At 42.0% G+C, this 25,790-nt stretch overlaps 1 protein-coding gene across 1 annotated transcript; it reads left to right on the top strand.

Annotated features, from left to right (window-relative positions):
- The first annotated feature begins 5,481 nt into the window (after nt 1–5,481).
- rnd3a (Rho family GTPase 3a) lies at nt 5,482–22,132 on the top strand. Its single transcript, XM_030073436.1, has 5 exons — nt 5,482–5,763; nt 6,398–6,485; nt 16,429–16,538; nt 18,995–19,129; nt 20,023–22,132. Exons 1-5 carry the CDS (start codon nt 5,614–5,616, stop codon nt 20,269–20,271), a joined length of 732 nt encoding a protein of 243 aa, XP_029929296.1. The 5' UTR covers nt 5,482–5,613; the 3' UTR covers nt 20,272–22,132.
- The last annotated feature ends 3,658 nt before the right edge of the window (nt 22,133–25,790 follow it).

Here is a 25,790-nt window from a genome sequence, read left to right as displayed (position 1 = left end):
ATAAGTTCTGCCAGTTAAATTTTGCTCAGAGAAGGAAGGAGGACATTATTTCAAGAATCACACATGAAGTGCAATTATAAGGAAGAGGATTTGGGCCGACCCAACAGTAAATACATCAATAAACACATAAATAAACTGAGTTCTGAGATTTGTCTCAGAAAAAAGTCAGAATTCTGACTTTTCTATCATAATTCTGAGAAGAGAAGAGGTTCTATTTCTTCTGATGTGTGCACATCAGAATTTGATCAATAAATATACACACTTCAGAGTCACTGTATCAGCTCCAGCTGTCCCGTCTGCTGCAGTTCAGCTCAGCAGCTCTGCCTTAAATTCTACCTTTAAAGAAAGTTTATAATGTTCAGTTGTGTTGACATTGTGGAGAATGTGTCACTTTAATTCTGTGTTTATTATTGAGGTTGTAGTTTGCAGAGGTCTGCTACTGGACTACATTATACTGAGGTGTTTCTAATTTTTTGTCCTCGCCTATTTAATGTACATGAGGTTGGACAGAATAATGGAAACAGCTGTCAGTAAACTGCAGTACAGTCCAACAGCAGCACTAACTATGAGCTCCATGCCAAACATAGAAGTGAATGAACACCTCTGTTACCGTGACAACAAGACAAGCTGAGCATTAGAGGCAGCAGGAGACGGTTATGCTTTATTTTCCGAGCTGCAGGTGAAAACCTCCAGGTGGTTTCCTACCTGACGATCTGGAAGATGCGGTTGAGGTAGGACTTGATCTCGATGACGGCCTGGGGCAGCAGCCGCCGGTTGGCCCCGATGCCCACGTAGGTCATCCTGTAGACCGCCACCAGGGCCTCCACCAGCCGGCCCAGAGGGTGCAGGGGGGTGTCACACGCCTGGGGGGTGGGGGTGGTCAACATGGGAGTGTGTGTGTGAGAGCGAGTCAGAACGGATCATTAAGAGGAAACTGTTGAGAAGTTTGGCTCATTTAAAAAATACAACAAAAATATAAAAAATTAAAAATAACAAAAAATAAAATAAAATAATGTAAAATAATCAATCAATCTTTTTTTTTTTTCTAATTTAAAAATCCCTGCCAAGGATATTGGGATTTTTTTTTAAATTTTTTTTTATCAAAATACTGAATGTAAATTTCTCATAGAAATACATCCTGTTTTATATATTGAATTAGGAATTTTTAAAGTTGGTTTAAGATGTTAATCTATTTTAAAATTTGCTCACTTTTACCCAAACTTTTATTTGTCTTGATCTTCATTTCTTCCTTTTATTTCTTTTTAATTTTCTTTCTTTCTTTCTTTTTTTGGTTTCTTTCATTTGCAATGTGGGTTTGGTGTAAGTTAGGTTTAAATTTTTTTTTTTTTTTTCTAGATTTAGTTTAGGTTTTGGTATGTCTGGTATTATTCAAAGGTTGTATGAGGTTGTAGAGGCTAGAAAACTAAAGATACCACTACAACTACTCATACTAGGTCTTCTAGGATGATAAAAACAAATTGTCATTCAAATGAGCTGCTGTTTAGCTGGCTTTGTTTTACAAACAAGATTATTGCATCAAATAATTGCAAGCACATTCTTTTACATACAAAAAAGATGCCTCTGCATTGTTCTCTTCACTATGAAGGCTTCAAGAATTGTTCATGAAATTTTTCATTTTTCCAAAAACAAAAAAATACATCTAGTATCTGTTATCTAATTGTCTATCATTAGGAGGTTGACAGCTATACAATTTGGCAACTATCCTGGTTGTTTCCAGGTTAATAATTTGTATTAATAATGCTGACACTAATACTAACAATAATAATGAAAAACAAATGATCATTTAGTCGCAAAATACTTCAACGATAACTGATAAGTGTGCCTAGAAAGAGGAAAAATAAATAATAAAATAAAGTACAAAATTTATATCTACTTTTGAAACAGAATGTATTTGTTCATAGACAGCAATCAATCAGTGTTCATGTTCATGTTCATGGGCTCTTAAGAATTAATTTTGGCTTAGCCTTTAGGTGTTACCGCACATCATCGTCTGCCAATCTGCGCAGTCTTGTCTCGGTCCAAATGTGTGGCTGCGCCCAAGTGAGATTTCCGAAGCTGCAGGCTGCAGCAGAGTGCAGCACATACAGGCAGTGTGAATAAAACAGTCTGTAGACTACAGTGGGATGCAGCACATGTAAACACCCTGGCTTGTGTAGCTTTATCGTGGGTGAAACACTTCCACCATTCTGTCTAGGGTATCTTGTCATCCTTCCTCCTCAGGCATATATATTTTACATAAAAATATAAAAATGGTCATTTTATTTGGGCACATAAAGTTGGGAGATACAGAGGGAACAAGAGAAAAAAATATGCAGGTGAGATTACAAACATCAGTATGGAAAAGTCCCAAAAATAAATTAACCAAAATAGGTGACAGAATGCTCCTGAACTGGGTGACACAAATACCGTGGCTAAAATCTGGCATCCCAGGCTGGCAGAAAATCCTTGGCATCAGCCAGAATCTGAACGAGGTCAAATGGCTATGGTATGGAGATGGCCATATAGGGTGTAAAACCCTCCTGCCCCCTCTCTCCTGGCAGTGTTGGGTCCTGGAGGTACAGCTCCCACGCAACAGACGGGACTCCCACCACAGCCTGCAGGGAGGAGCCTCCTCACAGAGAATCCCTGCCAGCAACACTGAGAATCTCATCATTCTGTCGCAGAGCACACAACCGATGCAGTAAACTACTGTTTTTCTGTTTCGACAATATTTGCAGCTTCGCTGATTGAGGCAGCAGCCTGGAGGTTAGAGAAGAGGCCTCATGGCCAGAAGGTTGCCTGTTGGCATCCCAGACAAGACAGGACGGTCTGGGCATGGAGACTGAACTAGGCAGGTTCTGTTTTCCTTACCGCTGAGGTGCTTTTGAGCAAGGTACTTACCTACTTCAACTCTGCTTCGCCCATGGTTGGATTTATCACAAGTGTGTTGCCACATTTTGTTTAAACCCACAAAGCATTATTATAAATTCTAATGAATATAGAAAGGTTTCCAAATATGCCAAATATGTCCAACTGAATTACAGGGGAATGATGCAATGATGTAAAATGATGCAAAAAACATGTAGATATTTTCCGTTTGATGTGATGCTGCAGCCATACAACAATGGCATCTTGACTCTGAATATTTCACTCAATATAAGTATGATGTAGCTTCAATGAAGCTGCAACCAGCAGACACAGAATTGGTACAGAATACAAAATATGGCAAAGCCTGTTTATTAGGGGCATTTTTAGGAGAAAATCAGAGGTTGAGGGTTAACACACATGTGAAATCCCTGCACAGGAGCAGAATGAAAGTAAAAATGAAAATATGAATGTAATTAATGCCCAACTGCTGCCCCCCAAATGTGCTTTCTGTATAAAATGTTGTCACAATAAGTAGACGTATCATCCACATATACAGTAATAACAGACTCCTCATTGGAAGCTGCCACAGGTGTCTCATATAGCTCACTGGAATTGAGTGCTGTCTGGTGTTGGGCTCACTGGAAGCATGTTTGGGATGTAGCAGATGCTTTATTTTGTATGCTAGGATATTTTCAAAGTGGGGTTGAAGCTACATTATGCTATCATTTTAAGGTCAATCGTTTTCCAGACAGAGTCCCAAGCCAAATGCATATCTACATATTCATAAGGATTCTTATCCTGAAATCTAGTGTCCACTTCAGTGAGCCCTCTAAGGTAGATAGAGAGAGAATCAATCAATACCTGCCCACGAGGCTTTTCTTTCAGCTAATTAGCACACTGGATACTCTCATTCCCTGTAAGAAATGTGTGAAATCTGTGTTTCCAAGTGTAAAGAATGACTACCCAGTGATCCATTATGTGACCCTGAAATCAATACTGACTCTGGCTGACCTAAGGAGCGTGACAAGCCCACTAAAGGTCTGTAAGAGAAGCTTTAATTAAAAGCACATTTAGCTCTTGGTTATTCAAGGTGTTGAAATGTGCCATTCTACTGTCCAGACAGTTCAGTGTGTTTCTATTATCTCACAGAGCGTCGCCAGGGAACATCTTATAGCAAGTATGACAGGACTTTGACTGTTTCCCCAGTAACAGGTAGTGTAAACTCTTTGTTATCAAAGGGATGTCATCCATTGATCCAAATCCATTGATCCATTTTCCTCAGTATTGGTCGTTGTCCGCTCACCATGAGCTAACTTAGATAAGAAATGGCAGAAAAGTGACCTTCTCCTGGCGGCAGCATTCCCACTGTTTGGATTTTGTCCAGCAAAAGGACCTAAATAACACTGGACACCAACGCTGCTTGGTTCTCTGATCATTTACAGAGGAGGAAACTGATTCATCATGGTTTTTGACTGCAAGAGAGGATGCAGTTGCCAATTTTGGGGGTGTACTGGAAAAGTAATAACACTATAACTGGAAGTGGAGTGGCTTACCAGTTAAGTATTGGGGAGTATTAACTATTGAATAGAATTAATTTTCCGTCAGTATTCTATTATATAAATATTTAACTAATTATTAAAGTTCTAAATAACTATTATAATGGAATTATAGTTCTGATTCTTCTAATTAGCAGTTGCAGTGGTGGGCCTGCAGCCTCTTTATTGTTTTTACCATTTACTGCTTTTGCTACAGGCTTTGTTTCTCTGACACTTTATCAAATGACTCTATGTCTGTTGTCATCAGTTATAACCTCAATGTTTCACTACTCTCTGTCATACATATTTAGGGAAGCTGTTATTTTTTGCTTTCTCATCCTCATACTTTCACTTTCAGATTCACTATTCCTGTTCATCCATTCCCATCTATCTGTCTATGTATGTATGCATGTATCTATCTGTCTGTCTGTCTGTCTGTCTGTCTGTCTGTCTGTCTCCTAATTTATTTATTAACCTTTCATTTTAAGGCTCTGTGAGTGTCATTACTTTGTGTGAGGTGCCTCCATTTTGTGTATAAAAGGTGCTGTATAAATGAAATGCATTAGGCTATGTATGTGTGTATTTATATTACTACTACATTTGCAATACCAGAAAAATCCAATTTCATTTTACTTATAATTATATAGTAGCATAGCCTACCTATTCTAGGCTACTATATAGATTTTTATACATAAAATACATTAACATTTGCACAAAGATAGTATTTAGACTTACTATGTAATACAATATCATTTGCAATTTCACTAAATTTAATTATGATTGCAGGGAAATTATAATTTATTTTTTAGTCTTGTATGCAGTGATATGTCATATTAATTAGGCTTCAGTGTATTAGGATATATGACAGTATGCAGAGAGGTGTGTGCAGGCCGAGCGGGGGCGCCCTCGCGGAGCAGGGCTCAGTGCAGAGCTGGTGGCTGCTGTCAGGCTGTCAGCGTGTGTGCGGGCCGGGAGGAGGGACGAGCCTGGGCCGGGCAGGAGGAGACTCTCTGCCATTGGCTCCCGGCTCGTTATAAATACCGGCAAATGGCATTTCCCGTCTCAGACCCAGCTGGAGCGGTGCGGGAGCCGAGCGGCGCCGTGGGAGACGAACTGTGACCGCATCTGTCGCCCTTCCTCTACAAGCTCTTTGAACTCTTTTGGACTCGTCTGTCTTTTATTTTTTTCCCTTTAATCCCAACGAAAATCAATGAAGGAGAGACGATCTTGCCAAAAATTATCTCTGAAATCCGGCATGGATCCCAGTCAGAGTATTAAGTGTAAGATAGTGGTGGTAGGGGACAGCCAGTGTGGGAAGACGGCGCTGCTTCACGTGTTTGCCAAGGACTGTTTCCCAGAGGTGAGCCACCACATGATGATGATGATGATGATGATGATGATGATAGTCGTCGTAGGCAAGTAGCATTAATAGTAGTAGGCTTTGGTATTATTAGTAGTAGTAGCAGCAGTAATTACACAGTGAAATATTAATTAATTGTATAGACAATCATAAATGCAGCTTTGCTCTTATCTAGACTTAAGTGTGATCTAATAGTACAATGTTGTAGTAGAATAGCAATAGATAGATACATAGATAGATAGATAGGTATACTTTATTGATCCCAGACTGGGAAATTCACACGTTACAGCAGCATCATCAATAAAAATAAAAAAATAAAATTAAAAGTATATATAATAGAGACTAAATATGCGAAATATATACACTAAAGACAATAAGGGCTAAGTATATACAATAAAGTAGCCTGAGAATATGAGATGTTTCTTGGAAGAGGAGTAGTAATATTTGTAGTACTAGTAGTAGCAGCAGTTGTAGTGATTTAGTAGTGGTGGTGCTTGTAGTTGTAGTGTGTCTACAGCCTGATTACTAAAGCCCTAGTGAACTTATGTTTCACTTTGTCCATTTTCCATCTTGTTTTTTTTTTTTCTAACACTGGGCTTGCGTCTCATTTCCCCTTCTCCTCTGTTCCCCGCAGAGCTACGTCCCCACCGTGTTTGAAAACTACACAGCCAGTTTTGAAATCGACACACAGCGGATTGAGCTCAGCCTGTGGGACACCTCAGGTAATCATCGCGGTTAACTCATCTATCTGCCCCGAGATCTTTTTCCACTGTTTGTCGCCAAATGAGCGCAAAGTTGTTTTGAGAGCACAGAGCCGAGCTAATCAGATTTCATCTGCTCTGGTGAAGTGTCCAGACTTGTTGGTCACTCGCCCAGACCCTCCCCAGCGACCCCTCTGACACATTTCAATGTGAAGTCTCCTGTCACAGCCTGAATCTAGATTATCATCACTACTTTACTGAGCCAAACTTACATCCTCAGCCCTCATGGATTAAGTGAATTCATTGAGCATAATGCATAGGTAATGCCCTGGAAGTGCTTTGCTTGCGACAGGAGCAGGACTGTGTTTTTGAAAAATGCAATTAATCTGTGACCAAAGCATGCAAAGTATGTTCACCCACAGTTTTGTGCATGTGGAAACATTTCAAGAGAAGCAGCAGGAGTCTAATGTGGATTATGCAGAAATGATAAGGCGTGCATCATAATAGGGGGTTTAATTGGTGAATTCTTCTAATAAAGCCAGCAGTGATAGTATCGTATTCGCTATACTAGAAATAGGAAAGGAGATGTCAGTGATATGCAGGCAGACACATAGATCCATGCAGCAGTAGAAGGACTACATGTGGAGACAACTGCAGAAGACTGAATTTATGCCTGTTGAGTTTTTTTCTGAAACTGTAGCACATATACAGTCTCTCAAACTCTAATCACTTGGACTCCTACTGTAACAAGGGACTTTGTGTTCACGGCCCAAATCAGCTGCTGTGTGTGTGTGTGTGTGTGTGTGTGTGTGTGTGTGTCAACAAACCCACTTACCCATTCATCAATGTCCAGGCAGTGAAAAAGCACAGCAGTTAGGCGTGAGTGAGGCGTATGTCGTGTGTGAGTATGTAATGTGTGTGTGTGAGTGAGAGATGGGAGGGAGCAGGCCAGCAGCCAGCTGTTGTGGGTCTTTGCCCGCTAATTCCTTCGTTGTCTTGAGCAATGTTTGAGTCAGTTTTCTTGATCACCAAAAGGGAAGAGAAACTGGTGCCTGCTGTGTGTTTTCTAAAGTGCACAATAATATTGCAGTGATATTGTTGGGATGACTATTGGTGCTTTGATAAAATATCGACCCAAGAGATTTTTGATAAACAATCACTAGTAGCAAAACAGCATCCAGATCTCATTTTACACATACAACCACAGCCTTTTGGCTTTTATTTCTCCATCCCAAATGAAAGCAAACAGCAAACAGTGAGCGATCTTCATATGAAATGCACAGCAAATATGGAGTGCGACTTTGAGCGTGCGTCCTTGTGGAATCCTGGTGTTCTGCGGAAAAGTGCAAGGCGAAGAGACGAGAGCCAGGCACAGGAGGAATTTCATTTTATTGCGCTCTGCTGGCGGCCAGGCACCTACAGGCATTTCTCTTTTTTCCCCGTGCTTCATAAAACAGCGAGGGGGGGACGTGCTTCCTATTAGATCAGCAACCCCCCACCACCCCACACACACACACACACACACACACACACACACACACACACACACACACATACAACCACACCCAGTGACTGATTGATACAGCTTTTGGCTTGACTGGTCCCTTTGTACTGACACCCATCAGCCATGCTACTGCAATCGATCCCTTATCTCCAGAGGTGTGTCGGGGGGTGGTGTGTGTTTTAGGTTGGGATTGAGGGGGCTGGGACAAGGACACACACACACACTAAACTCCATCCCCATCCCCATCCCCCTCCCTCCCTCATCTCCCTCCCATACACACCTACACACACTGTGGTGGGTTTGTCTTTGTTCTGCGGTGATCTGTATGTGGCCTAATGAGCAGCCGTCTCTGTGTGTGTGTGTGTGTGTGTGTGTGTGTGTTTGTGTGTGTGTGTGTGTAAAAGGGAGGGTGATGGGAGTAATTCAGGTCATTAAGGTAAATGCCTGGTGGTTCTATTGCCTTCCATTTGTCTCCCCCCTCCTCCTTTCTCTGGTTTATTTCCTGGCCTCGGGGTGGGGTCTGCTGGGGCCGAGGCTCGGCCTTTGATGCTTCACACTTCTCTCACCGCCAGAGGAAATGGTTTATGCTATCTGTCTGTCTGCCTGTCTAACTGCCCTGCACAGGTTGTCAGGCTGGAGAGTCAAACAGAAAGATACTGCAGAGAAGCCGGCACAGAGACCCTGATAGACCAAAATCCACTTTACATCTTCAGAAACCTCCATTTCAAATGCATCTCAATGGAAATATACTTGCATTTTCATCCTGAGATTTTGATCGATTATCTTAAGTGAGGCTAATTTGTGAAAATTGATTGGCACAAATTGTCCTTAGCAACAAAACTCTTAAAAGAAACATCAAGGAAAATTACCGAGGGTTGGTGAAAAGTCCCTTTAGAATCAGCTGACAGAAAACATGGAGTGCATGCATACCTTTACGAAGCAATATCAAGCAACTAAAGCTGTTTATTGTCCATTTCATCAGTTCAAAAAGTGAAGCTTCACCTAAGAACAGCATCTCATCCCCACCAGTTGAGTTTGTTGCCACATTACAAGTTCTGGATGCCATATTTACATCTTATGGATATTTACTGAAGGTAGTGTTCAACATCTAACTCCTAATAACAACTAGGAACCTCAGGTTTTTCTGAAAGCTCCGATAACTAACTAAGATGTAAATAACATGGAAGTATCGGGAAAATAGTGGCTGTTAAACGTAAATAAATCTAAATGTACTCCTCTTGGATCATGCATGCAACCCTGCCCAGCAGATTCTGTCTAATAAAGGGTGTAACAGAGTTACATTTTGATGAAATCTTTCCACACTCTTCCACTTTCCAGTCATTCCATTCTCTTAACTTGGAAAACCTCAAGGTTACTGTGCAGAGATTTTTAGACATTTAAATGTCAAGGACTCACTAATAGATACAGTGAAACCCATTCAGGCGTATTTCGTCCCAGTGTATTGAACGATGTACCTCAGGAATAGCTTCATTTGCAATTGCTGATAATGTAATGAATCACATTAAAGGGAAATTGAACTTTTTTTTTTTTTAATTTGCCGGGGACCCGGTGCAATTCCCTCAAGGACTCCTGGAGGTCCGTGAACCCACCTTTTGAGAGCCAAGTGTAAATGCAGGCCAGATTACATGGGCAGACACTTGCATGCCTGTTTGCATGTGCTGCGTTCACTCTGATGCTGACCAGCTTAGCTACGGGGCTTTTTCATGCATTCAGAAAGCTCCCATGCCCTGCAAACACACACACACACACACACTGCCCCCCCTCCATTCCACTGTCAGCAGCCTTTGTTGCGTTGGATCACATTTCTGGGCTCAGCGAATTGGAGCCGCATATCTGACATTCCTGAGACTAAAGGTTGCTACTTCCTCCTCTACAAAGACCCCCATTGTACACACCGGGCCCGGATCCTCACCACAGCAAAGGAGAAGTGGCGTGTTTCAGTAAAGCTTTACCTCGTTAGGCCAAAGGGAAATTGAGTCAGGGTGGAATTTGCCGGCTGATGAGAGCCTTGACTGTGGAGTTCCACTGTCTAAGAAGTGGAATCCTAGACCAGATTAAGCGTCTTCCTGCGAGCTAAAAGTTGTGTATCGTGTTTTATGATCCACTCGCAGGCCGCCTCTCCACCTGGTGTCAACATGTACCTTATATCCGTTGGGTGTGGATATAATTACGCTGGTTTACGTTTACATGTGACATTCAAATGTGTCCGGCGTGACACTAAACGCCTCACTTCGCTCGCCGTCCCTCTACATCCTGCTGGTCTTCTTTTGACAGATTTGTTACCGTCTGACCTGCCGTTCACCTGTTTGAGGTCCTGATGAGATCCACATGTTGAAGAAAACAAACATCCATTTTTGTGGAGTAGCCACCTTTTAATTGTGATTTTTTTTTCCCTTAAATTTGCCCTTAAGAAGCCTCTTATATTTAGTGGATATTCTAAGCCAAGATGCCGTTGTTTTATGGCTGCAGCATCACATCAAATAGAAAAGATCTGCGTGTCTGGTGCATCATTTAGGACATGCCTGGTATCCTTGGAAACCTTGAGATCTCCACTGAAATTTCAAATAAAGTGCTTCAGATTTCAACAAAGCTCAGCTGTGCAGCATGAATTTCTGATGAGACGATGGGACTGGCAGGATCACTTATGGATCACGAGTGAAGCAATAAGAGACAGAAATGCTGTTGCAACCTCCAAAAAAAAAAAAAAAGAAAAAGAAAAAGCAATGAAATGATTGACAGTCATAAGTGCAGCTGCTACAACATATTGGATCTTTGGGTTGAGGCTGCAGTCTGTTTCTGTTTGGTGAGAGGCGTCGCGTTTGAGGTTGATGGTGTTGGAGGGGTTGGCAGGACGCGCCTGTTGTGGTTTGTCATCTCACCAGGTGTCCCTGAAATCTGGACACACACACACACACACACACACACACGTGCACACACCACCAGCCCAGTTCAGCTCAGCTATGTTAACCATGCTGTAAATCAGCAGGCAGGCAGACCTGTTGCCATACCTCCAGCCTGTCAGCTGCAGCTGGTTCCTCAGGATTGTGTGTGTGTGTGTGGGAGAGAAACAGGGAGAGAGAGAGAGAGAGAGAGAGAGAGAGAGAGAGAGAAAAGTATATTTCAGTCTCCATAGTTTAGCACTCTATGCAGGATGTAGATCGTGGAGTTCAAGGAATATTAGGAAATTGTGTATTGACGGCAAATCAAGGAAGTCAGGGGATATCAGGGCGATTTTCAAGTGGGTCAGTGTAGCAGAATGTATTATACAACTTGCTTGACATGATCATTAGATTAAATGAGAGTTTTGAGTCCATCTGTTGTGGAAACATCACTGATCTCGCTTCAGGAGAGCTTTAACAACCAGGAAGGAAAGGAGTCTTGATGTCATGGAAACACTTGGCTTCATTATGGAAAGGAATTTTACTTGAGGGTCACAAGGGGAAGTACGGTATTGTATTGGGTCGTCGCGTATCATAGCGTATCATGTCATATTACACGGAGTTGCGTGCGTGTGTGTGTGTGAGAGAGCAGAGTGTGTGTGTTTCCCTTGCTCGTAGGTTCAGGGACCCTGTGGGCGAACAATGACAGGAGCTAATTAAATGACAGTCAGCAGGTCTGTGTGTGTGTGTGTGTGTGTGTGTGTGTGTGTGTGCGTGTGGTGTCCCTGGGATTTCCTCTTATCTTTCCGGTCGGCAGGAAGACGATATCGTAGCGGGCTGAGGTCCCAGACACAGACCACATACCACCGGCCTAATGCACTTACAGCGACACAGCTATAAACGTCCAACGAGATGGACAATGCAGCCAATTAAACGTCCTCTGAAAAGCATTCCCACCACCAAACACACACTTTGACATCCCGCATGCAGGCCTCTGAGGCTGCTCAGGCTCATGTTGGCAGTTTGAAATGTTTCGGGACCATAGGCGGTTCTAGGGGGTGGCAGGGGGTGGCAGCTGCCCCCCTAGAAAAATGCCTTGCCACCCCAATTTCAGACAGTTTATTTATTTATTTTTTAATTGTGGCTGTTCGGAAACTCGCTGTTACGAGACTCAAATGTCCGAGTGCAAGTAAATTCAGCAAAAGATGACACTCCTACTATTTAAGGGGTTGATAAATGAATAAATAAATAAATCAAAATATATATTTCTAATGCCACCTTTTGGTTTTCTATTCAATGCTTTACTCATGTACCACAATAATGGAATGTTTTTGAGTTAAAATATCCTCATTTGGGGGTTTTCCAAGCAAATATTGATATATGGGATCGTTTGGTATTAAATTAGCATATATATTTCTGCCACCCCTTAAAATCTCCGTGCCACCCTCTTGCTACCCCATGAATATTTGTCTAGATCCGCCCCCGTTCGGGACATTTGTGCTTGGAGGACTCCCGACTCTCCTTGATCGATTTTGATTCCAAGAACAACAAACGCACAGGAATCCGTCCCTGTGGAGGGTCAGGCGGCACGTCGACAGCTTGCGCGCAGACAGCGAGACCTCACATCCAGTGCAAAGGAAACCTAGCCGTATCCGTTTCTTTGCATGTGGTTGATAATTGCAGTCATTTCATTGTGAAACGTCAAGCAATTGCACAGCCTTCCCATTGGGTCACAGGCTCTTATTTTTCCAGTTACCAGCTCCAAAGAACGAGGGAGGAAAAACACCCTTGAAACTTGGTTTTGAGGCAATTGTAAGAAAAAAAAAATAAGGGAAATAAATTATTGAAGCTGACATCCACATTAGATTTGTGTTTCCTTTTCTATGTAGATGATTCAGGCCTCTTTGTTCCGGTGATGTCTTCCAAAAGATCCAAAGTGGGGTCATAGATGCACACAGATGAGCTGTAGAGTGGATGGTTGTGTTTTTCTGTGTTTTGTGTGGTCATACAGTGGAATATGTGATGGAAGTTTTACGATTTCCATCGGAGACTTGAGCCAGAGTTGTGCCTCGTTGAACGTGATCCCAGTCTGGAAGGAAGGGTGGGTTGTTTTAATGGCCAGAACCTCTTCCAGGGTACTCTTGATAAACAGTGTCGTCCTCCACCCAGACTGTTTAGATTAGGAACACTAGATCCCGCAGAGAGAGAGAGTGTGTGTGTGTGTGTGTGTGTGTGTGTGTGCACGTGACAGTGGCGTCCTGGCTTCTCCTTGGACCAGAGTTCGGAACAAACCTCCCTGGGGTTCCTTCAGTTACCCAAAAAACAAAATTCCCAACATTCTTGGCAGCGGAGTGTGTGTGGTCAACTCAGGCTGGCCACGTGACCTTGACTCATCTGGAGCCCGCACTCTTTTTCTCCAAAAACTCCAAAGCCGTTCCACTGGCAGAGAGAGGGGCGTCTCCCTCGCACATGGTTTCAATTAGAGGGTGGGAGGCATTTCTTTGCTCGGCGCTCAGTCGAAGTTTCCCGACTCCCCGGGGAGAATTTCTCAAACAAGGAATCTTGTCATAGTCAGCATATTTTGCCAGTGACGTTGTGGTGTGCTTGGTTGGTTGCTATGGGTTCTGGGTAATTTAGTCTTGAGCTGCATTCATATGGAAATAACCATTCAGCTTCATGGGTAGAAGCAACAACGTGGGATTCTTCACTCAGGCTCATTAACAGACATGAAGATTTGACTTTTTCTGTGGGCTTTAGTCGCTTTTAATCTGATATATTTACATGCATTTGATTATTTGACTATTTGACTTGACTCTCAATTCAAAAAGTCAATCTCAGCTGCAAAAACCTGCAAATGGATATTTTGGTTTTTAAGCAAAACTCCTGGCCAAAGTGCCTTTTTCCACGCTAAAGGAGCTTTGACAAGATCAAATCTTTGTCACATCGATTTCCTATTTCCTTGTGAGTTCGGCTGCAGGTGCTGAGGTATGACGGCTCTATGAATTATGCCCCTTTTGAGATGTTCTCAAAATAGTCCCAGATTCAAGAATGAATTGAATCTGGAAAATTTTCTTCTCTTCACTTTGCCGCCTGTCCTTTTTGATGTGTGTGGGAATGAATCAAGCTGTTTTCACCGTGGAGAGATGCCCAGGGGAGCAGCGGTTGAAGTGATTTCTACACTTATTTATATGGGCGGCCTGGAAGTGGGGTCACAAAGAGTGGGTGTCCACATTCTTGCATAACAACTTCAAAGACCAACATTGGCCAAACTGAATCTGAATATCCTGCATAGGCAGAAAGTCATTCCCACACACACCTTTTATAATTTTATAGTTTTATAGGTACTCTATTTATTATTTTTATCTGTATTTGTTTTATTGTTATTTTACTGATTGTTTCTATGGAGGACTAAAAGGGACAGAATGAAATAAATAAATACATCTTTAAATAAATACTTAAAAGTGTCATTAATTAATTAAAATGGGAATTAAATAAATAAATGTGTCATTAAATAAATAAATGTGTCATTAAATAAATAAATGTGCCATTAAATGTGTCATTAATTCATTAAAATACCAGTTCATTTAATGTAAAAACATATATATAATTATTTCATTATTTATTTAATTATTTCATGGACCGGTGTTGCAGTGCTTCATGAATTAATTTTATCTGTCAAAGTCACCCATCAAAGTCAGTGGGCGGGACTAACGTGAATCTAGCCCAATCGATTGCTTAGGTCTGAAGCCTGGAAGTCTGCCGGAGCCGGAGGAGTTTTGCTGAGAGCCTCTCCAGTTAAAGTTACTGCTTCTCTGAGTAGTTCTGGGCAACTTCTCGACATTTTGTGGCTGCACCTATCTAGCACGCATCGCGCACCGCAGTAACATTTGCTCCTGCAAATCCCCCATTTGCTTGAACCGAGTAAAGGTTGCGCCACCAAGTGTGTCAGAATATCAAATCAAATCAAATCAAATCAAGCTTTATTGTCATTAAGCTACACATACAGTAGTAGTGCACACAAAATGAGATAGAGTTTTTCACTTAGGATCCCCGACTGACGGTAAAGTCAGCAGTTTAAAAGTCTAACAGCTTTCTGGAGGAAGCTGTTGCTCATTCTAGCGGTTTTGCTTTTCACCGTTTGCCTGATGGAAGCAGCTCAAAGTATTAGTGGAGCGGGGGAAAGGGGTCTCTGGCAATGTTCAGTGCTCTACTCCTGCAGGGATGGGATGTTTCCATGGAGCCATGTCTCCGCAAAAGCAAGCACACAGCAGTCTCTCTCCTGCGGGTGTCTCTTAGCAAGCGTAGCTCGTCCAGCTTGTTGTCGAGGGAGCGAACATTAGAGAGCAAGAGCCACGGTTCTGCTGGTCTGGAGGAGTTAGCCTATAGCCTTTAGCCTGTAGCCTTTAGCCTGTAGCCTGTAGCCTTTAGCCTGTAGCCTGTAGCCTCTAGCCTAGCGTGGATCCCGGCTCTCTTCCCCCTCATTTGTTTACGTTTGCACCGCTTGCGCTCCCTCCTCTCCCTGGTGATGCCGGTGTAGACGCAGGTAAAATCCCGTGCTGGCGTAGTGTGTCCACATCAAAGCAGAGTGCCTCAGTTCTTGCAGCATGCTTTACCTGATGTTTAGTAAAGTCTCTCGGCTGTAGGTTATGCAACCTGAGCGTCTGGGTTAAGCAAAACAGTTAAAAACTTTCACTCTAGAATATGTTTACTTGCTCTGCATCAATCGATTATCTGAAGTCGATCTGTCTTGGCTTGCTGTGCTGGGTAACCAATCAGGTGTTAGGATCCGCCCACTGACTTTGATGGGTGACTTTGACAGATAAAATTAATTCATGAAGCACTGCAACACCGGTCCATGAAATAATTAAATAAATAATGAAATAATTATATATATGTTTTTACATTAAATGAACTGGTATTTTAATGAATTAATGACACATTTAATGACACATTTATTTATTTAATGACACATTTATTTATTTAATGACATATTTATTTATTTAATGACACATTTATTTATTTAATTCCCATTTTAATTAATTAATGACACTTTTAAGTATTTATTTAAAGATGTATTTATTTATTTCATTCTGTCCCTTTTAGTCTTCCATATGTTTCTGTATATTATATTCTACATTTTATTTTATTGTTTTTATATTGTTTTTATATTTTATTCAGTATCTTATTCTTGGGGTTTTTTTTTATTATTGCTGTGTTTTTATTGTTTTAAATCTTTTTATTCACTCTCTTGTCTGATTATTTTTATGATGATGATGATGATGATTTTTTTTTTTTAAATTCTTGATTCTTTTATTTTTTAATTAAGCATATTTTATGAGTGTGCATCGGTCTCCTAGTCCTTTCACTTCTTATTTTATGCTTATTTGTCAGTCAAGATGTAAAGCATTTTGAATATCATGCATTCGTTTGAAAGGTGCCATATAAATAAATTTGATTGATGACTGATTGATTTACTCAGTCAGAATCATAACTTTAAGTGTCTTTCACACAGAAGCGGTTGCCATCATGTTTCTGACAAAAGACCTTCTTCTCTTTTTAGGGTCTCCATATTATGACAACGTGAGGCCTCTCTCCTACCCGGATTCTGACGCTGTCCTCATCTGTTTCGACATCAGCCGCCCCGAAACCCTCGACAGTGTCCTGAAAAAGGTGTGTTGCTTTTAATGGATTCATGCAGGTGTTTTTGTCCCCCCTCAGCCTGGCGTTAATCCATCTTGCTCAGCTGAGAAGAAATCATCAAGCCTTTGATAAGCTCAGTAAAGGTCTGCAGGCTTTGTCTTAAAGGCCCCTGCAGCCTGTTCACTTTACTTCCCTTTGAACTGCTGAGGGGCTGTGTTGTTTCTCACTGGATCAGAGGTACGAGTCTTTGGTTGAGATTTTTTTTGCATCCTGGGTGGGGACGTTCAAGCCTTGTGATGTAAAGTCAGACTAAGCTGGGGTGTGATCAGGAGATTGCCGGTTTGAATCCCCGGAGCAGCTGGGAAAATGAAGGAACAGCGCGCTCCCCTCCCTCCAGAGTTACTCATGAGGTGTTACCGCCTGAGCAAGGCACTCAACCGCCAACGGCTCCCATGAGGCCGCTTGGTGGTTCACAGCAGAATGCTGTGGTTGTAATGGCCATTTCCCTCATGTGAATGTGTTTTAGGGCGTCGCTGAGAAACAGCTCAAATAGGCAGCATCAGTTTTCTGAGGCGGTTTCAAGGTGACGCAACACTCCCTCTGGCGGCCATGTTGGCAGTCTTCAGCTATTGGGCAGGGCGAAGCTTGCCTCCAGCACTTTCTGTCAGAAAAAATAATTGCCCATCTCTAATCCTAACACTAACTTTAACCTAATTTTATGACAGAAACATCTGACACAAAGTGCTTGAGGCAAACTTTGCCCTTGCAGGGCAGCAGTGGCTGTGAACAGCTGGTTGCCGACTTAACAGCACCAGCAGAACTGAGCAGACGTGTCTAATTTTCTGTGTTGGTTTTAACAGGGAATGAGATACTCCACCACTGATACACCCAATCAGATTTATGCCAGCATGTTAGCTGTGTATCTATCACTGTCCTGTTGTTGACATGTTTGAGCTGCACAATAACTAACATATCTCATAGAAGAGAGCCTTAAGTTCAAGTTCAACATGTTTATTGTCATTGTGCTGCAGCAAAACTACATGTGCAGCCGCCTGGTGGTGCATGTAAAGAATAAAATGAATAGAAGTAATAAGAGATAAAAGACCGTTCAGGTGTGTGTAGCTGCGCCAACCTCATGGTAGAGGTTTTGTTATCCGGCAAATACAAAATGCACAAGCTGGGCGTCCATTGCTGCAACCCAATTTGAAGGCCTCCCTGATTTAGACGTGCACACGACACACACATGTCAGATTAATGGTTAAGGTTAGAGGACGGGTTGGTAAGTCTGGTCTAAATGAGGTAAGAATCCAAATTTTTAGACTTGCACCTTACAGCACAATGTCACTGTTGATTTCTAGCCTGCTTGTTATTTAGGCAATATTTGTGCAAAACCGGTTTTCCTGCAGACAACCACCATTGTGCCAGACATGATGAAACCACAAAGCCTCTAGAAAAGTCCTCTCTGATAAAGCTGCATGTACAAAATGCTCTGTTTCGGCAATAGGACACGCTTCAATCAGCGGTCTAGACGATGAGAATTAGCAGCGGGCTAGAATTACGGTGTGTGCACAGAAGAGACTGTTGGCGCGGAGCAAGATAGAGAGACAGCAAAATGGGTTTCTTAAGGACTTAAACAAAACAAATTCCTCCTTGAATGTCAGTAAATCTGATCCCCTGACCAGCCAGCCAGCCAGCCAGCCGACCAGCCAGCCAGCCAGCCAGCCAGCCAGCCCAGAGGCACATTACCCTCAGATTAAGTCCAAAGTGAAATACCATCGATCACAGACCGTGTATTGTTGTCAGGGAGGAAACACAGGGATTACATGTAGTTCCTTTCCAGGGTTCAAAGTGTGACGGCCCATGTGAGGGGCTCAAGGAAGTGGCAGCTTTAACCTTTGTGCTCAGAGGGCGGGGGAGAGGGCTGTAATTGCTGCCTGTCGGATCTCATTTCAGGCTCTTGTGATGCCGGTGGACCACACACATTAAATGTGCATTTAATATTCTGATGTAATTAAAGACACACATGTGTTTTCAGTCGGTATACCACTGACTGTTCTGCAGTTTCTTTGCCTCATGCCTCTTATGCCTCATGTCATATTAAGAAAATTTGGATTATTCTTGTTCACTTGGATATTTGCCATTGGGACATATGCCTTCTCATCTCGAGTATGACCTTAATTGTAATAGTCTTAGCCAGTGTAAGTATTAACCACTACGTGCGCATGTTAACGCGCTTATCGCTGCGCAAAAGATTAACTTAGTGTTAAAATGTCTTTGGGACTGAGCCTGATCAGGTTCAAGTGGAATTTATCCAGTACTGAGAGTAATGAGGGTGTGTGTGTGTGTGTGTGTGTGTGTGTGTGTTGAACACTTTAGGTCTTACTTGTCCCTTATTTTTTGTGGGTTATGGCGGAAGTTGAGCTAAATTGTCATCTCTCTGTCCTTTTGAATCATCAGTGATTAAGAGGTTGTGCTCTTCTTTGCAGTGGAAAGGGGAGATCCAGGAGTTTTGTCCCAACACCAAGATGCTGTTGGTTGGCTGTAAGTCAGACCTGCGCACCGACCTGAGCACATTGGTGGAGCTGTCCAACCACAGACAGACGCCAGTCTCCTACGACCAGGTATGATGGTTACAAGTGTTTTTGGTCGAGCTGAATACGACCTCAATCATTAGAACAGCCTCTCTGATGTAGTGCATTTGAAAAAGCCTCATGCATGCCTAAAAGGGGAAATCATTCAGTTGTGGTTAGCGAGAGTAACTACAAAATGATTTCCCATCTTGTCAGCTTTAAAATACACTACTCACAAAAAGTTAGGGATATTTGGCTTTTGGGTGAAATTTATGGAAAATGTAAAAAGTTCACGCTACAGTGATATTATATCATGAAAGTAGGGCATTTAAACAAACAAAAGCCAACAACAGTGGTGGATATACCACAACAAAAAATGTCAGTGTCAATAACTTGTCATGTGCCCTTGAGCATCAATTACAGCTTGACAGCGACGTCTCATGCTGTTCACAAGTCGACTTATTGTCTGCTGAGGCATGGCATCCCACTCTTCTTGAAGGGCGGCCCTCAGGACATTGAGGTTCTGGGGTACAGAGCTCCGAGCCTCTACACGGCAACTCAGCTGATCCCATAGGTTTTCTATGGGATTCAGGTCTGAGAAAGTGCAGGCCACTCCATCTGAGGTACCCCAGTCTCCAGCAGCCGTTCCCTAATGATACGACCTCGATGAGCTGGAGCATCAAACACCTGATGTGAATTTTGCCGTTAAACTCCTTGTTAGAGAACAGCAATTTATGCAAAAAGTACTGAAACACTGAACAGTTGGACATGTGCATTCAAAAGTTTACAGAAGGTCACATTAAGTTCACCTGTAAAGGTTAGAATGCATTTTAGGTTCATCCTGAAATTTCACCCGAAAGCCAAATATCCCTAACTTTTTGTGAGTAGTGTATGTGGCGTTTCTTCCTCGGTGGTGACCGTGTTTTGCCCCCTTTGCGTTGCAGGGCTCCAGCATGGCCAAGCAGATCTCGGCGCCCTACATCGAGTGCTCGGCTCAGCAGTCGGAGAACAGCGTCAGGGACATTTTTCACGTGGCCACGCTGGCTTGCGTCAACAAAAACAGCAAGAACGTCAAGCGCAACAAGGCCGCCCGGTCCACCAAGAGGATTTCGCACATGCCCGGCCGGCCCGACCTGGCAACCGTGGCCTCGGACCTGCGGAAGGACAAAGCCAAAAGTTGCTCGGTCATGTGACTGCTCAGATTGGGACTAAGGAGGTCTTTAGACTGGGGGTGAGGAGGACTTAGCGCAGTGAAGGCAGGACATAAAGGAACAATCGGTGTCCTCTCCTGCACATTAACAACCCCTTGTTTGTCCTGAGATGGGGTTTTGTATGCTTCAATTCATGTACATGTTACTGGAATACACTGCACCGATAGAAAACGGACTCTTAATGTGTAGTAGCTTCCCAATCCCTCCGGCCCCCCCACCCCACCAGAAGAGGAAGCTATCTTTCAACGGGCAGCACTCCCGGCTCCTGGAAGTGACACGCTTCCTCCGAGAGGATGAGGAGGACGTGATCGAGGCTTTCCACGCCGACGGGAAACGAGCAGGAAGAGTGATGTCACCAGGAGCGGCTCATTTTGTACAGGAAGGGCTTGGGAACATGTGATCGTTTGAACGGGAGCCAGAGCCGGCGATGGGGCGTTCGCTGTCCGTGACTCTGCCCGAGCGACAACGGCGGCCATTGTTTGCGCCGCATCAAAGGCTCCCACAACTTGCCACTGTGGTTTTGGACCGATTCCTTCTCACCCTTGCTCCTGTGATCGTGAATTTGTATGTGGATGCGCTCAAAATAAGAACCTCTTAGTCCGCTGCGAGGTGACTGTTTGTCACGTTATTGCCCCTGTCTCCGATGTCGTCAGTATAATGTGAAATCATTGGTGTAGCTGCGTCATTGTTTTATTTTCGCAACCTTGCAATGGGTTCCAGCCAAAAAAAAACAGAGTTTGATCCTTTGACCTGGACTGTTCCACTCATCAGATCATCAAAAACCATTGTGTGCCCATTCATTTCACCTCAGAGGCTACAGCTGCTGAAAGGACCAGTGATCAACAGGATATTTTTAATCTGTTCATGCTGGCAGGTTTGGCGACTCCCCTTTGTGTTACTTGGGTTCCATAAGAAGGGAGGTTGCCTCCTGGCTATGGAAAATCTCATTTGATCAATCAACGATTCATTAAATTGGCAAACAAACTACTCCTGCAGTTATGCAAGTTGGCCTTAAGGTCTAAAATTGGTCATAGATAAACACATATTTGTCATGATTGCTCTGTTGTCAAAGAAACGTCTCTGTTGTCTTTCAAACATCTTAAAAAAAACCCAAAAACTTTAAACCCCTGAACTAAAAAGCTTCAGTTGACTGAGATCAGCTGAAAAAAAATGAAGAAAAGGGAGCGCTTCCAGTAAGTTGGCAGACATTTTCACTAGTGAACCAAATTCATTATTGTTAAGCTCTGAAAACATCTGACCTCCTGCACTGCATTTTCCCTGAAGAGCTTTATCACTGCTGTCGGGAAAGTCCACGTCACCGCAACGTTGTTTTTCTTCTTACGCGAGCTGAAATACGGCACAGCTGTTTGTTGAGCAAGTTTCACGACCCCCATGCCTTAGAGACTCATTCAGAACATTGCATAATTTTAAAAAGTACATGGACTTCAATGAGAAAATTACTCATTTCTTAATTATTGCAAAAAAAAACAGCATCTACTTTCTCAAGACTTGTGGTTTTCCTCTGACAGCAGAGCAAGGAGCTGTTAAAATATCAAAGGTATGGATGCACTTTTTAATGTAATCTTAAAGGCTAAAGTTTTACTTGAATACCCAGCATGCTTCTTCAAATATCAGTGATTTCAAATTTTCCACATCAGCAGTCCCACTATTTTCCGCCTGATGTTAGATCCTCATTTTATAATCTGTTGTGTTTCCTCCATGTGCATTATCATCCTCAACCTTTATTGAATGTCGTTCCTTTCATATGTTCCTACCATTGTTGTTCCCTCAATATTTATTGAATTATATATTTTCCCTTTAGAATAAATGCAATCTTAATTGACTTGACTGTGTTTTCTCATTATTGATAGTACACAAGTTGCACTGATATACACTTGACAGTATAGTAGAAACCAGAGGTGTACATTATCCACCACGAGCTGAAGTGGAATGAAAGTACACGAATTTAGGTTGATTACACGAAGGTAGACCTTTCACTTTTATCTAGGATATCATGCTTATTAAGAATTTTTAATTGACTTACCTTAAAATAAAATTGGGGGTGGTGGTAGCCTCGGGGTAGGAGATGCAGGCCTGTGACAGGGAGGCTTTTTGGTTCAAATCTCAGTTGGGAGAATAATAATGTCACGCAGCCACACTTATAGCTCAAACAAATCTCATCATATAAACCACAGAAATCATACAAGGATTTCTTATATGATTTCAATGCATAAAACATGGCATGACGAGACCTTGATTAAGCTAAAGCAGCCATTTTTCTTTTTTTTTTTTAATCTCAAAGCCAGACCTGAAGACAAATAAATTTTGGGGCATTTTCACCTTTGACTTTTGCCAGTTCCATTGAAAACAATGTTACTGGCTGCCTGGCTATCAATCATTAGTACTTCATTTTCCATTGAATGCTTTGATTCCAAGTAGAAGATGGAAATTTAAATTTTAGACTGTTAACGCAGTACAGGCTATAAATACAAGGTATTTCTTTACAAGTTCCCATTGTTAGTTACCTACCTTGCTACTTTGCCAAGGAAATTTGTGTTCATGTACAAATCATTGGGTAAATACACAAACAAGATTAAAATATGAATAAAGACTTAGTCCTAGATCATTCTTTTTTGGCAAAAGCATGGTCAATAGAGCAGCTTGAGTCCATCATTGCTACACCAGCACACAGCAGCCACGTTGACATGAAGGTTGTGTTCCATTTGAGTTGAGCAGAGCCTTTCCAGTGAAGCAGAACGCACAACAGCAGACCGGCTCTGTTAGACTAAAATGGCCCAGAAACTGAACTAACACCATCGGCGCCACCTGTGTTTACCCTGCTATTTCCAGTCAAAATGGCTGCTGTGAAAAGGCTCTGCTCGCCCACAGTGTCATGCTCCGTACTTGTGAAGTGTGACTGGTTTTAGTTGTGACGGCAGCACACATTGTCACCACATATTGTATTTAAAAACGTTCACATTTCTGTCATTTGAGCTGGAGGCGCGCTACGTGAGATCAGGATCATTCGAGCAAGGAAAGTGTATAAATAATCACAAGAACCACTGTTTGACTTGCTCTTGAGCATGAAACTGAATCCCCAGCAAGGAGAGTTACCACAGCTCACATGTGTAACTGTGTGCACTGATCCTGATGAAAACGTGTGCTCAGTGGGCATCTCTGGAAAAATAAAGTCAATATTAAAGCTATGGAATAGGTCAAATTAGCTTGGGATTTACACATGACATTTTTACATTATGACATATTTCCTACACTGCTGAATAAAAGAAAGGGGAGTCATTTCGTGCAGCTCTTGATTTATTAAAAGAAACTTGAATCCTTGACTGTGTTTTTTCCCCCCAGAGGCAGCTTTTGCAGTGCAGAGTGGCATTAAAATGTCTGATTCTGCCACTGGAAAGGCACTGGAAAACAGACAGTACCACGGAGGCGGTGATGAATTCACTGTGAGCTGCAGAGCGTGCAAACTATACATCATGCAATGACTTGATCATAAATATATATATAAGACCCGGCTCATGGCAGTGTGGTGTGAGACGTATGAGGTTGTCACAGCAGGGAAACATGGCTGTCATGCTGTAATAAATGTCAGAGGTGAACGATGCACTTACACCGAGGAACCATTAGGGGAGACTGGGGTAAGATGAGCCATTTTTCATATTTAGGATCACTACATCAAGGCAATCATAGTTTTGTCGCTAACTAATATATCTGCATATATTTCAGGATGTTGTGCATCTCTTCAAACAAACAGAATGAGTGTAAACATAACTGTTTCCATAATATAGCACGTCCAAAAAAAGTGGTCTCGTGGCACAACTTACCCCGTGTATGGGGTAAGTTGAGCATAGGAGCGGGGTAAGTTGAGCCATATCCCTACTCCCCCTCCACCTTCCTCCCCACCTCCATCCCACCCCTCCCTCACCTTCTCCCTCCCTAAATAACAGTCACTTCTTCACATTCATGTGTATTTTTATGTATTAAACACAATTCAACAGGTACAATAAACAGCTGTTTTAATATGCCTTAAAGTGCGCTTGGGAAGAGAACATCTCTTTCCCAGAACAGCTGTGTTTTTGGAAAGAAAACACTAGAACACTAGTTTCTTGGTGTCCTTGTTGACAGTAAGGTCAGTTATGAACATATGAACGTAACACATTTGAACACTGAGCCAAAATACACTTACCCCATACACTTAATATGTAATTAATATTTATTTTATTTTTATTTTTAATTAATTAATTAAATAATTATTTTATTTTTTTATTCATTCATTCATTCATTCAATATTTCATATTTATTTAATATTTAAGACATTTAGGCTACAGCCAAAATACACTTATTAAGTGTATGGGGCTCCGGCTCAACTTACCCCTGGCCAAATGGCTCATCTTACCCCAGAGCTACCATTTTGACTTTTTTAGTCCCCACAGCTAAAATGGTGCACTTTTATGCTAGGTTTATGACCTCATGTTGTAGCTCATAGATACCACAACTGATGTATAAAACAAATTGAAAATGATCTGTTTTGGTCTTAACACAATTCTCATGAAAGTGATGATAGATTGAATTCACTTTCAAGAGTAAAAAATGCTTTTTTGGAAATAAATGTCTAACCACTTTACCCATGTGGTTCTTACCTTCACAGACTCCATGAAATGATGCCTTCCTCCTAAATATTTGGTCAAATGATCAATGTTTTTTACCGTTTCCTAGCAACAGGGGGTGGCTCAACTTACCCTTTGGCTCAACTTACCCCAGTCTCCCCTACATTGTTGACGCTGTATCAATGAAAGATCCTTCTATTGTCTGAACAAACTGAAGCCTAATATTGAACAATGTCAAGATTTATAGGAAAATAATTTCTTTGTCAGAATAAGCATATCCTTCACCTTCCTAAATGTTATGCAGTGACACTAAAGCTAAAGTAAACGCTAAGGTTATTTCTTTTGTAGAATGGTGACAGCAGCTCTATATGTTAGGGGCAACATAGCCGACACCATGAAAGGCTAAAAATACCAAAGAATAGATGGTTATATTTGGTTCAGTGATGTGCTGCAGTAAAAATTTAGATGGCAATCTAAAAGCGAGGATCAATTGTTTCCCCCTGCGAGCATGTCATTTCCTGTTTCCTGCTTCTCTGTGAGTATTTATGGTGAGCAAGTGTGAACCTAAAGAGGAAATACACCTACCTTTAACCCTCCTATTATGTTTGGGGTCAGTTTGACCCCAGCCAATGTGTAACGTCTCTAAATAAATGATTAACATCATTTTTTTTTTTTTTTTGCTTCATATTTAATGAGTGTTCCTAATGTAATGGGCACTACCAGGTAAACATGAAATTCACATGATGATATGTTTTCAATGTCCTGTACACACTTTGTACGCATTGGTTATAAATTGTCAAAAATCGTTACTTAGAAATAATATAAAGCCATTACAACACCAAAAATTAATATTTCTTTCCAATTTTGGATCAGTCAGTG

This window comes from Myripristis murdjan, chromosome 2 (assembly GCF_902150065.1).
Source record: "Myripristis murdjan chromosome 2, fMyrMur1.1, whole genome shotgun sequence".
NCBI classification, from domain to species: domain Eukaryota; kingdom Metazoa; phylum Chordata; class Actinopteri; order Holocentriformes; family Holocentridae; genus Myripristis; species Myripristis murdjan.
The sequence above is the reverse complement of the archived record's forward strand: the minus strand, read 5'-3'. Positions and strand labels throughout refer to the sequence as shown.

Excerpts from the sequence above, each read along its gene's own strand:
- rnd3a (XM_030073436.1), top strand. The coding sequence starts at position 5,614 with ATGAAGGAGAGACGATCTTGCCAAAAATTATCTCTGAAATCCGGCATG. Across the intron at positions 5,764-6,397 it reads CCAAGGACTGTTTCCCAGAG|AGCTACGTCCCCACCGTGTT; the intron begins GTGAGCCACCAC and ends TGTTCCCCGCAG. Across the intron at positions 19,130-20,022 it reads CGCCAGTCTCCTACGACCAG|GGCTCCAGCATGGCCAAGCA; the intron begins GTATGATGGTTA and ends TTTGCGTTGCAG.